Source organism: Heliconius melpomene, chromosome 2, assembly GCF_056956725.1.
Source record: "Heliconius melpomene rosina isolate 202511_hmr_F chromosome 2, ASM5695672v1, whole genome shotgun sequence".
Lineage (NCBI taxonomy): Eukaryota > Metazoa > Arthropoda > Insecta > Lepidoptera > Nymphalidae > Heliconius > Heliconius melpomene.
In genome coordinates, this window is record NC_140390.1 from 8,566,222 (window position 1) to 8,582,022 (window position 15,801).

Sequence of the window (15,801 nt, forward strand, 5' to 3'; positions counted from 1 at the left end):
TGGAACTCTACTCAATACCAGAGCGAAGAAATGAAAGTATTAAATATATAGTTTCGTGGAATGGGAATCGAACCAACAACCTATCGCGTTTACTGTCAGACGGTCTTATATGATATATATTTCGTTTTCATAGCTATACTTAAATATTGGCAACGAATGGCTCTTGTAGTATACAAGAATAGATCTTTTATTTTAAGGCCGATAGAAATGAATACTTATGCGAAACGATCCATAACTGGAACTGGGTCGTTCTGGTTAGTAATTTTTCTACTATATCATAGGTCGTAGGTTCCTTCCCAGCTAAGGCAGTAATTTTGACGAAAACGACAGACTAACGTGTATTTGGGTTTGTAAGTTCATTTATCCAGTTGTCTTTTACGTTTGGAGCGATGAACTTTCTATATATTTAAATATATAAATATTATAATTATAGTACTTTTTAAAAAATATATTCTTGAGACATACTCATTGCAAGTAGTCATGATAATAATATTTTTTACTAACTTCAAATTTACTGGTTCTAGGTTTGAATATATTAAAATTCTATCTATATACTTTTTTTTATCGTGAAGAAACCTTTTCGGGTACGACATCCAAAAATCCTCTCTATCCCCTATGCCATAATACTCTATACCAATAAAATTTACATAACCATAAATAAAATTCACTATTCCAAATACATACATGGAGTGTGTGTGTATGTATATGTAACAAAAACTACGTAAACGTTCACGTTCAATGCTGCCTCGGCCAATTAAATGCGAAATCCAAATTATAAAGCAGTTTCGCCATATTTAATTGGCCGAAACCGTTATAAGATACCGCATTTTAACGAAACACCGAATATTTTCCACTATTGAGCGGTGGAGTGCTCGCTCTTGTTTTTATGTTTTAACCTTTTGAAGGTATTTTTAATGATGGAGGCTTTTTTTTGTGCGTTTCGCTTTTGGCATTATGTTTAAGGTTATTTCATGTCAAGTATGATTTACATGTTATGTTGGAAAATATAAAAGTGCTTAAGTTTTAAAATATTAATTTTATTATTCTTTATTGTTTATGTAGTATTAAATTAAAGATTTAATACAAAAGATATTAAACCTTTGATTTAATACCACATAAACAATAAAAAATAATAAAATTTAATATAGAAGTAATATAAGTAACGATTGCGAACAAGTTATATTCATGATTCACCAGCTAAGTACGCCACGATGGCATTTTTCACCAACAATACTTAAAAAGAATAATAATATCTTCACTAATATTGTGAAACTAATGAGATTGTTCGTTTGAACGCACTAATCTCAGGAACAACTGAAACGAATTAAAAAATATTTCCATATTCATCTATTAATTGAATGTCTCAAATAAAAATACATACCTCATACATAATTCTTAATTACCTCTAATAGAAGACGAATCCGTAGCGAAAACCTAGTTATAATGTACAAAAATAAAAATAAAACCCAAATATCCTAAAATGAACTAACGCAAAATCAAATATCCATTCACTACATACACAAACATACATACATACATACTATAGCATATCTCTCGTATTGAAGTTCAAGCCTCGCTCGTACCGCGCGGTGTGGCAACGCCGCACCCCGGTACAGTTTCACGAGATCAGCTGGATATAAGATATCTGTAGCGAACTTGTACAGATTATATATGTATGTAGATTATATATATAGGATATCCCGTTTCGATTGTCTTGGAGTCAAAGGTTTCATTAAAATGTAATTACTTTTATTTCTAAAGATAAATAAGTATAAAACACTTCATTAAAATACTTCATTACACAAATTAGAGTATAGTAAAAACTTTTTATAATACAACCTTGGTGTAGAGACGAGAATAAATTCAATGGAAAAGAGTGTACTGAGTATATAAACATACATAAATAAATGTATTTTTTTTAGTTATTATTTAAACAATTTATGTTGTTATTAGTCGAACGACTTAGAAGATGTTTCAAAGTTATATAAGGAATCCTTGCTTCAGGCATACATACCCTAAATAATGAGACAACATCTTTTAGAAAAATAAATTTATAATAAGGTTTATTTATGTTATCGGCACAAAGATTACTTATATTAAATATTAAAAATTTAAAATACAGCTACACGCTGTTTCACGCACACATCAGTATAGTTAGAAGAAACATAGTGTTAAGACACTCCGTTCTCCACTTTCCGTTGAATTTTTCAACGCATTGCGTGTTAAGTGGCGGAATTCAACGCTAGGCTTTTACCTTGATACCAGAGCAAAGAAATGAAAATTTTAAAATAATAATTTATTCCACGAGTGGGGATCGAACCCACAACCGTCGCGTTATAGTCACACACGTATCTTCCTGCGACTACGACTAGCCTGAACAACCAGTAACTATACACAATATTCAAAATACAGATAACAAATCAACACCAAACGACAAAAGGACTTACAAATTTCAACCATAGCCAACACAACATCAAAAATAAGTAAGTAATAACATGAAAAATAAAAAAAAAAAGAAGTCCATCCCAACAAAAACAAACACGTGAATAGTAGTCCTTGTAGTACAAGTAACGTATAATCCTACGCCAATTCAATTCAATGCGGAGCGGCAACGCCGCAGCGGAGCTCGGAGGTGTGGCAACGTCGCGCCACGATCAGCTGGACTTAGTTGCTATTTTACTTGGGTTATATTTGAGGATGAATTTTGCCATTTTGTATTGAATTTTGTTATTTTCGTTATTATTGCTTTATGTTGTTGTTAATATGAAACATGTTAGTTCTTACTTCGTTCTGTCTTTTACTCTATTTATTATGTTTATATTGACGTACAATTTTAATAAGAACGAATTGTAAAATATATTACTCTGGTTTAGATATAAAGAACTTAACAATATATAGATTTTTAAGCTGGATCTTTAAAAATTTGCAGTAATCTGGACAATATAAGGACGGTCTTAGTAGCATGAACTGTATTTCATGTCAGAATCAATTACAAAGGAACAGTCATTACATAAAAACATATAAAATGAAATGTAATGTGAAAATAAACATGTGAAAGTTTGTGAGGATAGACGTTTGTTCCATTTTCACACAAAAACCACAAAACAGATTTAGATGAAATTTTACAGCAATATAGCTTATACATCAGAATAACACATACGCTACAATTTATGTAAATAGGTATTTGGTATAATTAAACAATAATATAATAATAACTTTAAGCGGGCAAAGCCGCGTGTTGGTCGCTAGTTTTAAATCTTAAATATTCTTACAAAATGACGTCCACAAAGTAAACAGCCGTCAACTATATACACGAGACGTCCGTAGTGTAACACGGAACAGAAATAGTAGAAATGACTAATTACATACGCTTTTAAACGTATCCCGAAGCGCCTGGCCCGAAGCGCGGACGTGCCAAAATATAAATCAACCATTTTGTACGGTATTTTTATTATTATTTTCCGTCGATCAGTGTCTAAAATGAGAATATATATGTGAAATAAATAATCATGTAAAACTAAGTGGAATGATGTGATAGATAGTGGATATTTATTTACTTTTTACTCTTATATGTATGTATAATTTAAATATATCATATTTGTGAGGTCGTCGTAGTGCAGTTGTATAGCAGTAAACGCGACGGTTGTAGGTTTCATCCTCACTCGGAAAAATTAATATAGTTAAAAAATGTCTATTTCCTCGCTCTGGTTAGGCGTTCAACTCCGCCACTCAACTCAATACTCTGAAAATTAAGCGATGCTTGTCTAATGGATATTCAAATCAACACGAGATTCCAATGGGAATCGAACCTACCACCCTTTTGCCAGTTATAGAGCACGTTTTGTCAGTTATCAGCCTATAATTATTATATACGAACATAACTTAATAAGATTCATATAAGCACGCTAGTGTACTGGGAAATCAATATCACATGCCTACTGTTGCTAAGTGACGTCATATAAGCCATTCTCGCTGCAACTGCTTTAATATCTAAACATATGCAAGCCTGATTCATACTTATATACGTATGTTTTTGTATTTATTTTTATATAAATGAAAGATCCCCTGGTGTTGCTGGTTATATAGTTGAAGGAACAACACTAGCAACACTATTAAGAATTATTTTATTTATAACTTTGTTAAGGGAATACAATATATGCCGAATTTCCGAATAAAGCCTAAAATCAATACCTGAAAACTAACTCATCAAAGCATATATTAGTATATATGCTTTTAATAAAAACGTGCCGAAAATGGGGAACGATGTGCCTTAAGGTTCCCAAGTTTGATATGCTGTTCTGTTCTTTAATATGCGGGATCCAGCGTGAAACCGAAAAAGAAAAGTACATAAGAATAGACGGTAATCAAACCTGAACAAATTTAATTAAAGTAGAGTTTTTAGAAACGGTAAAAAGAGTGCGAATGCTTACAATTCCCTCTACAATCGTACCTTTAAATGTTGCAATTAAATACTTTAATCAACTTAAACGTTTTAAATAAAAACAAATAAACCATTCCACTTTGTTTGTTTCATCATCAAAGTGATGTTTTACAAAAGATAGCTTTGTAAGCTTGCAACATTTCTTTTGTGTAATTCCAGGGTATAATTTTGAAATATTTCCACTACGTACGCTACTCTATGATAGATGTAAAGGTACGGAAAATTATACATTCTTTCAACAAACGGACTGTAGCTATAAGTTCGATTCCCATTAGGGAGAATAATAACGTTAAAATTATTGTCATTACTTCGCTCTGGTAAGACAAAGGTCACTCAATGCGCAATTTCTAAGTGGCTTTACGCTAGATATCCAATTCTCTATAAACACTGCTAAGAACAGAGCGTAGAGTGAGAACGGGAAGATTTATCAACAAATTCACATTAAAGTTATAATAATCAGCTTCGCGCTGTATTCCAAACACAGCAGGGTATGCAGAGGGAACCTAGTATTACGACATTCTGTTTCCCATTTTTCGCCGAATTCTCTCGCCATTGCGTGTTGAGTGGCGGAATTCACAGAGATTAGCCGACACCAGTGCGAAGAAAAGAAAATGTAAATTTAAATAAATATTTCATTTCCTCGATTGAAGATACAACCGGTCGCGATAACAGCCACAAACTTGTGTCCCTTACACAACAATACTTTAGTTCCATAGTTATAACGTAACATAGTTCAGACAGTCAGATTCAAATGTACGGTATAATAGACTAGGCCACCTAGTCCGGATCTAGCTCAATTGATCTATTGCTTTCCATTGAAATACTGCTCGCTGGCTCTGTGCTACATGTTTAGCTAAGAGGATTTTGGCTTCAAATTACATTGTATGCTTTAACGAGAGGATCTTAATAAAACTGATATATTTTTAGCATCACCCCCGTATCCTGGACACAGCAGGTTAGGCAGAGGGAACCTAGTGCCAAGTCACATCGTTCCCCACTTTCTGCCGAATTTTCTCATCATTTCCTTGAGAAAGGATTGAACCTACAACCAGTTCCGTTTACGGCCACACTTTGTGCCCCTACGCCCCGACCTCATAGTGTATGTAGTAGTGACTAAACAATGAAACACGCATGTTAGGTCGAAGCTGTTCCATGTAATCATCATGTTTTCTTCACGATATCAAATCAGACCATACTTAGTTGAATCATGAACTTTATATAATTTATTTTGAATCATACCTTATATACTTTTGAATCACATTTTAATATCTTTCACACATGTATGAGGTGAGGGCTTAAGTTATGAATCAAATATTGAACCAAAAAAAACTTACATGACTCACACATATTTCCTTTAAAAATAAATAATATTAGCAATTTTTTTTGTTACACACAAGTGTCTTGATGGAAAAAATGTTTCATCGAAATGCGATGTATTTTTTTAACCTTGTCTATGGTGAGAACTGAGAAGTGTTACTTTACATAGAAAAGATTTAAATGAATCTAGACAAGTGATAAATACTTAAGCGGATGTACAAAAAATATATAAAATAACGAAAAAATAGAAGTGTAAAACACTAATATTTAAATAATTCTTAAATAACTAAAACTGCTTTCCCCACAATATTCTAAAATACCACGAATCCAAGTCCAGCGCAACTAAACAAAAAAAAAGAAACAAAATAATAGGTTTCTCGTACAAAATGGCGGCGCACGAGAGCGTGCCCCGGTATTACATAATCTAGTAATAATATCGAATAACTATATTCATCCCTACAGGCACGTCCGTCCGTTGCATGTCGGCTATAAAGGATTCCTCGAAGGAGACAGCTGAATAAATGTATTTTCTACAATATAACTATTATATGGACATTCTTTGAACGCTATTGATATTGTTGCCAGTAATAATAGTCATTCTACTGAGCGTTGAAGATATGCCCTATCTAAATTCGTTTTACATGCACTGAGAATCGAAAAAAGAAATTCTTACTAACGTGTAAATGTCTTTAAACGGGCTTTTATATCGTAGCTGTGGCATGACATTATGCGGTGTTGGGTTCCGCAACTCACCGCGCAATCCCTACATTCATGCAGAAAATGGACAGAATACCTTGACACGATGCTGCAAATAAACTTTTTATACAACTCAAATTGTTTTGAGTTTATTTTTTCAGCTTCTCATTGTTCTCCTGCACGTAGCAGGGAAAGCAGAGGTAGCCTAGTGTTAAAACCAAATTCTGGATGCATTGCATGTTGAGTGGCGAAAGTTATCGCCGCGCTTTGCCTCATCACCAGAGCGAAGAATTCATTTCTTCGCTCTCTCCATCCATCAGCCTTTTAAGGTCCACTGCTGGACATAGGCTCGCTCCTCGCTCTCTGACTGCTTTCAATCATGTCGAATTATTAGCCAAGATTCTATCCCAATTAATGATAGTAAAACGACAAAGCTAAAAAAATAACTAAGGCCATTTTAAGGCACTAGACAACAGATCCGTCCTGAGCTGATCGATACCGCTCCACAAATACTGTGACCTGTCTAGACTGTATATATTTTACCTCTTATGACCTAGATACGTCGCAGGCTTAAATTGTATTCACTTAAAATAATATTTTTGTTTTCCTTTCGTATTGTTTTTATATAATATAGTTTTTACATTTATTGTTTGTTTACATTTGAGTGTGTTTCTTTTTGATATTTATATAACTAATGGATAAATAATTTAAAAAATCCAGACAAGATATAAAGCCATTACAAATCCACGTTGGCAACGAGCAACCTTTGGATTATTCCGATCGACAATTTATTCTGCATTTTGTTTCTTATTTCACTTCTTAAAACATACTTTACCAGTTTAATTTTAAAAATAAGACGAAGGAAAAATCAAAAGCGGATAAAAAATTATGTTACAAAAGTAACTTTTTCTTGTATTTCTTAAAACGTCTGTAATGCTTGGAGCTTTGGACTTACGAGGAGCTTGGAGGAAAAAACTTAAATTGTGAATATTCCCGGAACCTTTTATTCTACATTATAAAAAATTAAATAAAATCAACGTTCTTTTGACTTTTCTAAAATGGGCGTGAAATGGTTGCTGGATACAACAACCTCATAAAGTCGTATCAAAACTACATAAAGTTTTAGGGTAATCTTTTAAAAAAATAGAGAGCCGCTTGCCATTTGTACAGGGACAGTAAGATTGGGAACCTTTTTTCAGGTTCCCCCATAGCACACAGCACTAAAACACTAATTTATTCCTACATCCCGATCAGTTCTTTAGAAATTCGATTCGGGTCGAGGGGTGGACGCGATGTGGTATAAAAACCAGAACGGGGAAATGAAAATAATTTTAATCAATAAATAATCATTCCTCCGACTGGGATCCAATTCAAACCCTCAATTTTACTCCTAGCTGACACCAACCAAATTTTAATACATCCTGTTTAACGGAATTAAACGCCACGCATTTTCTATATAAACATTCAGTCTCAATCAACTTCATTACGCAAGTGCCATACAAAATCATAAACACCAATTGTTCTAAAGGTCGTCTCTCGTTGAAAGTGTTTGAAGCCTTGACGGTCGGAGTCACGGCCGCGGCGGTGCGATGTAGGAGTCGGTTGCGTCACGTTTCAATCATTTATTCATATTTGTGTTCAATGTTTTAACAAACTGACTGGTTAGTTATTTTCATTTCATCGCCCTGGTGTCAAGGCAAAGGCAAGGGGAACGAAGTTAACAACAGGGTCCCTCTGCCCTCTGCTGTGTGCAGGATACAGCATGACTCTGATTTTTTTTCATACATATAAACATATATCTTGAATAACTTAGTGTGTTAGTAAAAAAATCGCATTAAAATATGTTGTGTAATTTTATAGATCTATTTTAAGCGCACGTTGCTGCAAAAACATATTTTTATAGCAAAAATTAACAACTGAGTAAAGATGTTGATACAGTTGCAAAATCGTAAGGTCACATGTATTTATCATACACATGGCACGAGAATATAGTTTTGAAAGAACTATGAATAATTATTCATTATTATTGAGTATTGTCTTTCATTAAAAAGGGTAATTTTGTTTAAATAAAATTAATGATTGAGCAAAAGTATGGGGCCACATACAATTTTGTCTAAAACATTGGTAACAAATAGGTAACTGATGAAGAAATGTTGCCCTCACACGGTGTTTGCTGCCATGCTTTTGTATGTATAACTGTCAGATTATTTACCTAACATGACTGTGGTTTTTGTATTGGCACGTTCTAAGTAAGAATAAATAAGATCTAGATACTTCTGGATCTTCTACATTTATTAAGCTTTTTTTCAGCTTCACGCTGCATCCCGCAAGGGAGCCTAGTGTTGAGACACTCCGCTCCCCACTTACCTATTGAACTGGAACCTATTCTTTATATTACGAATATGACTAATAATTTTATGTAAAATTTTGTATATCCTGTTCATCTTATCTTATCTCTCCATGTCCATCTTACACACCAAACAACAATATTTCTACAAAATCGCTATTTTTATGAAAACCTCCATAGAGACAGCTGCAGATTACAGCAATTACCATAGATTATTCTAGAGTCTAGGCAGTAGCTAGTGTATCTCGCGTCATGTCTCTCAGCAACTAATTACCTGCAATTTTGAATGTTACGTTGCAATTTCAAACTTTTTTCCCATTTTTTACTCGTTTTATATCAGTTTTCATAGTAATTTTCCTCTAAGCGAACGTTGTGAATTCATTTTTACGCTCATTATAAGCGTTTATTGGGAAAAATGACATGATGATAATGTTCGTTCTTTTGAAAAAAAAAAAGAAAAAAGCTGCTATCAGCTGCCTCATTATACATTTGACTGGTTTTAGTTGTTAACTATTCTCAGATACAGAAGAGAAATAAAATCTGTTTTATATTGGAAAATATGTTTTTGTATTTTTTTCGGTTCACACTGTTTCGCGAACATAGCAGGGTAGGCAGAGTGAAGCCTAATGTTAAGATACTTCTTTTCTAATAAAAAAAATTCCTTGAACCACTTTTCGCCTAACGCCGCGATTAGCTACGTTACCAGAGAGAGAAAAAGAAAATATTTAATATTTCCTCCAATGGAAATCGAACCCACAATCAGTCGCGTTTACAGTTACACACTTTACTAACCAATCTTTTTATATTATGTCTGTGTATTTTACGTCTTAAAATCCATACAAATGAAATAATACGAGACAATTTTATGTAATTACGTCAAATAATTGCGTAATATACGCACATATGTATTTGATTAAATATTTCGAACATGTTTAAGCCAAAACGAACACAATAGAAAAGTCATAAAGTAAACATAATAAATATACAATTGTTTACAATAGATAATGTGGGGGGCAGCGACCTTAATTTTGATGGTATTATCACATTAGCTGGCTTGAAGGTTATACGAACAATGAATTTGAAGCGTTTAATAAAACTAATTTTAGTCTTTCCTGTTTGTTCCATATATTCTTTTTATAGTTTTACGCAGGTAAATATTACAGATAAATTTATAGATGTATTACTAAAACATTTGGTGATAAAGAAAGTATGAATTTATAATAAAAGGATATCAAGAATATGTAGAGGGAACCTGGGAGCGTAGTGTCAAGACTTCGTGCGCATTCTTCTTAACGTCTCGTTAAGAGAGTGAGAAAATGTAAATATTAAATATTTGATTTTGTCAAATGCACCCATGACAGTCACACTCTTGTGCCACTTGCGTTACTGAGTATCTTACAGAAGAAATTACTGGACTCAAAAGTTAAAGTAGGAAATGTAGGGAAACACTAAGACAGGATTTTTCGAAATTACTACTGAAACGTAGAAAAATTGCAAATAAAACTGTGGGCGAAAGCTAGTTTGAGATAAATCTTCTTTATAACCCATATTAATTTAATATTAAATATTTACATATTAAATTAATATACCTAAGCTTCATTTGTTATTTCAAATAATTTCAATTTTGATTTTGCAACCATCCTTAAGCCACTAGGAATAAGTTCAGCATGAAAACCAATTTTCATATTTTTTTATAATAAACTAATAAATAACGTTAATGTCAAAAATAATTATAAAAAAAATAAAAGAGTCAGTCAGTCAATTATTTCACAACATAAATCTTCTGCAGAACAAGCTTGATGAATAACTAGTTTCCGTTTCCCAACTCCGGATATACGTCGAATAAGACGAGCGATTAAACTATAATAAACGATAAACGAAAGCTATACGGAGAGATAATTTATAGCATTCTCCTTCCGGTGGAAGCGAGCCTTAAATCATTGAGCTGTAGTCAGCTATTTTAGTAGAGAAAATTATTTCGGCCATATTTCGTGACGTGGCTTTTATTTGACAAGTGAAATGTTTGATAAAGTACATGTTTTTTTTTTATTTGTAAGTTATCTTGTAGATCCTAGGTGAAAATTTCTTTATTGTTTCGATTTTAAAAAATGTTGACGGTATTTTTTTATTTTCGTTTTTGTACTTTAATATGAATAATTATAGGAGAACAGAGAAACACTATCACAATATTCCAGAATTTTATAGATTTGTACATAACTTCAAAAACACGATACAATAAACGATTCTTATTTTTTGGTTATAAATTGACTTTTCATGACGGGCCAAGTTGCTTTTTTTAAATTATAGAATACTTTGTATAAACTACAGACATGGCAATCAAAATGAATTAAACAAACTTATTTATGGAATAAATAATATACATTTCAGTAAAAGAAGCGCTGCCTCTTCCACCCTGAATAAAAAAAACACGAAGAATACCAAACAATAAAGCCTACACAAAAAAAAACCATCGAGAAAGTAAATTATGACGTACACACTTTCTTACAATGACAGATGTGTAATGTAGACTGTAGACATGTTAACCTGTCAAATGAATACCGTTTCTATATATATGTATAGTGCACTCGACAAGTCGTGGCCGTTAAAATAAACAAAAATAAGAAAAAAAATTAAGTCAAATCTCCGAAGCTACCAACAGCCAACTTTAAGAGGCCACGAGTCGTCGGTCGTACTACATGTAAAATACCGGTGACCGCCAACACTGCGTTGCACCCACACGTTTATTTTATTTAAAAGATATATTTGTTGAAACGTGCTCAAGTAGACGGAATATTTATAATTGTTTATTTTGAAAACAATTTTTTTAATTTTAGATGTTTTCGAGGCATGGTGGGCCAAAATCTAGTGAAAAGGCGTTTAATCATGCCGAAGAGTTGTGGATTGACTGCCACTTTACAAGTCAAAAAAAAAAAAAAGAATGGTGATACTTTTATCATTATCTATTCCTGTTTTAGGAGTTACTAACCTGTAAATATAAGAATAAAATGTTTCTTACAATTTAAGCTCTACTGTAAGGTACTAACTATAATTTGTATGAGGCGTTTCTTATTTATACGTTATTGAGGTCATCTGTCTTTCCGAACGATTCTAGTGGTCAAGATTTCTATACGAGATGTTGTTCAAGAGTATTTGACTTGACGAGTTTCACATGGTAGAAAATACATAAAAAAAAGATAAAGTGCCTAGTCACTATACCTACATCTTGCAAAGTAAACTCCCAAAATATTCAAATATTTATTTTATGATCTTAAAATATTTATAAAAAAATTATATTTAAGAATTTAAAAAAAATTGAGAATTTCCGTATGCTTCTAATTAAAAACGTGCGAATTTTCTACTTGAAAATATTAAACAAAACGATGGTAAAATATATTAGTCAGACAAAGTAGTTCCCCTAGTCCGCAATATTTAAATTATTGTAAATGTATTAATATGTTAATGTATTAAAAACCTAAGAATTGAATATCTTATAACTAGATTTCCTCTACCTACTTTATAAAATGTGGGGGGGCCGTGTGGGAAATAAAATATATTTATCTCATAATTCAAAGACACTCTTTTATAAGCCACATTAAAATATTAATATAATATAACGATATAACATACAAATAACTCCTTTATAAACACGTAATTATAAAGCGTTGAATATAAATGAGACCAGTGGTGTCACTGAGGTACAAACGTGCGTGAACACGACGGGTTGTCGGTTCGATTTCTAATCGAGGAAATAAAATACTTCATATTTTCAATTCTTCGCTCCCTCTGTCTACCGAGATATATGCGGGATACAGCTTAAAGAGTTTGTAAATGAGTTATAAAACCATAACTTCCATTAGACAATGTTTCATTATATCATTTAAACATTCAACTCTCATACATGCCAATACAATGCCTTCATTTATGAACATCTGACTGAGCGGACTTCTACATTGCGAATTATGTTTCAGCCCACATATGAATAAGCGCAGCAGCTGTTTGAAAACGTGACAGTTGGGAGTTCGATTCCCTTTCGAGGGAATGAATATTTATCATTTACTCGCTCTGGAAATTAAGCATAGAGCGTTCAGTTCTGCCACTTAAAATATAATGTTTTGGTAATGGGGAACGGAGTCCTAACACGAGGTTTCCCTCAGTACCCTGTTTCATACGGCATACAGCTTGAACTTGTAAAAAATATTAGGTGGTATGTGACAAACCCTAGCATGAAACTCTTACTGTGCAGATACGTACATAAAAAGGTGTACCATAATGACGTCCTTTTAAATTAAAATATAACATACACTATACATTTTGAAATCTAATTTTAAAAAAAACTATTTTTACAGTCATTGAAACTGCCAAAACTTAATTTTCTTAATAATACCATCTCCTTGAATGTATTTATTATTTTGTAGATGTTAAAGAATATATCGATAGGTTTCGTCATCAAATACGCACTAGAAATATGACACAATGTCAACAATTTGTGTCGACACTCTTTCTGGTAACCAAAATGTGTAAAAAAATATATAATTTCAAAAACATACAAAACCTGTTTCTATAGGGTAGGTTGGGGCTAGTTGCGCAATTTTTACTTAATCGATAATAGAACCTCAATGACTATTTCAAGTTGCTTTTAAACGTACTAATGAGAACATAATTTATTTAATAATTAAATTACGATAGTAATTCTATAAGTGACATTTTAAGGTTACTATCGATTTAATGAAGAAAATCGATAGAACTTAACAGAGGTGAGGTGAGTTGAGCAAGAGTGTGAGGCAAATTCAGCAACTAAAATTTTACATACATCATAAAATTCTCTTTGATACGTCAATAGAACGCGAGACTTACGCTACTTACATATTTTTTGAAAAAAAAAGATCACTAATAAAAAATCACTAGGTGTAAATTGTATAAAAACTATTGGCATGTTTAGCGACGTAACGAATTTTTCCAATTATTTAACACATAGCAACAACTCTAATGCAATTAATATACTCAAAATATAAAATCTCATTAAACGAGGATAAAAACTAATACACTTTAAAACCTGCAATATTTTGGAAATAAAATCTTATTTTTCTTATTAGGTAACATGGTTTACCTACTATCAAATTACCCTATCCAAAATAGAATTCCGTACCTGTGCATGGGCTGTGTCCTCTGCGTATACTGCGCCATGTGCCAGCCGGCATGGCTAGCGGCGCGCGCGCATGCCGGCCGCGCTACCTCGCCATGCCACTACACTACACACACCACCACACTGCACCACCACCGATAACCTGTTGGAGACGAATCATTGTTTATTATAAAAGTTATTTATTATTAAAACAAAAAACTTTATTGCTTTAATGGAGGGAAATGGGGGTTCTAGCTATACCTACCCCAGAAATTTTAAAAATAAAACTTAATTATTAAAAATATCAAATCACAGCTAAAGACAAAAATATAAAAATATATCTATAGAATAGATAGATGCTGTTAATCCTTATTTTGAAAATATATAATTAATTGATTTAAAAACGGGTGCTAAGTTAGTTCAAAATAAAAACGCATGGTTTTGCTAATATTTGATGCTAATAAAAGAAAGTCGCCTTGTAAATAGGTGCCAAGTTCTCTAAGTAATGTGGAAATATATTAGTTTACAACTAAATAAATATAAATTTCGGATTAGATTGGCTTATCTTAAACGATTTTTAAATATTACAGTTGGACCATTGATGTATTATAATGAAAAATATATTTAGAGACACCACCAAAAGAAAAAATATTTTCTTTCTTAATTGTACCTATCACCCAAAATAGAACTAGTAATTATTATATACATAGCGCTGATATAAATACACATACAAGCGCACCACACAACATGATCGTCATCGATAAAAAGCCTAATATAGATTAAAACAAAATGTTTGAACATTACCGCCATTAGACTACAAGCATATTTACTATTGCTTTATCTATAATTACGTACACATTATATATATTTTACACATGTTTATATAATATACGTCAATTTTATGTCTGGATGTTATTTTTTAGTTGCTTTAATTTAAGCTTGACGTAGGTGGTAGGTGCACCTGCACACATAGCAGGGGAGGCAGAAGGATCCTGGGAACCAACTGTTAAGGCAGGCCGTTCCCAATAACCACAACCACAATCTGTCGCGTTTACAGTCGCACGCTTGTGGCTCTGCACCACTGGCCGCAACTGAACCGACTGGTTTAAATAATTTTAAAATGTGTAAAGCAATTAATATTTTAAAAACTTATTATATTATTGTCTCTTTAAATGGAGATTTTATATTTAAATCAATCACACACATTGGATAACAACGTTAATAAAGTTTTCGTTACATTTAAGTTTTCTCTTTGCCATATTTTGTTTTCAACTCGTGCCCAGGGCTCCCGGCCTCGAATGGCCTGAACAACCTCAACATATAATTATTTTAAACTTATTATTTACTACTATCCAATTAACCCAATTATTTCACGTGGGCCCAGAGGCCGTAAGTCCTGTTTCCCATACAAAAATATAATATTAGGAACGCGAAAGCTATCACCAGAAGTATAATAAAAGAAGTTATGTGCTCAAGTAAAATTATACATAGGTATACTATAGTTTCTAAACATAAAATGAATTAGAGTCCAGACTGGTATAAGTAAAAACTAAATAACCTAAAGAAACCTGATAAGTTGTTTTTATGTTGTAATCAAATTAGTTACTTAATTGATTACTGGACAGCTGCTTGAGAAATATACTGAGTAATAACTTTTTGCTAATTTACACAACAGCAGTATACGTATATAATAAAACTACCTTTTAACCGCGGCTTCGTTCTTAGTATAATAGAAATAACTAAAAGTAAAGGCCAGTCGTGAAGCAGGGGCGGCGACGAGTCAACACGCCATGCCTCCAGAATTCGACGGAGAGTTGCAAACGGATGTATCTTAATGAGAATAGTGTCTTAACGTTAGGTTCCCAGGTTCCCCCTGCA

General features: G+C 32.7%; 1 protein-coding gene across 1 annotated transcript in view; it reads right to left on the bottom strand.

Moving 5' to 3' along the window:
* Smr (nuclear receptor corepressor smrter) overlaps positions 1–15,801 on the bottom strand; it is a 125,552-nt gene that overhangs the window by 105,614 nt on the left and 4,137 nt on the right. Inside the window, exon 2 of the mRNA XM_085202971.1 lies at positions 13,948–14,086. Coding sequence (XP_085059097.1) covers positions 13,948–13,985 — 38 coding nt within the window. The 5' untranslated portion in view covers positions 13,986–14,086. The remainder of the gene's footprint in view (positions 1–13,947; positions 14,087–15,801) is intronic.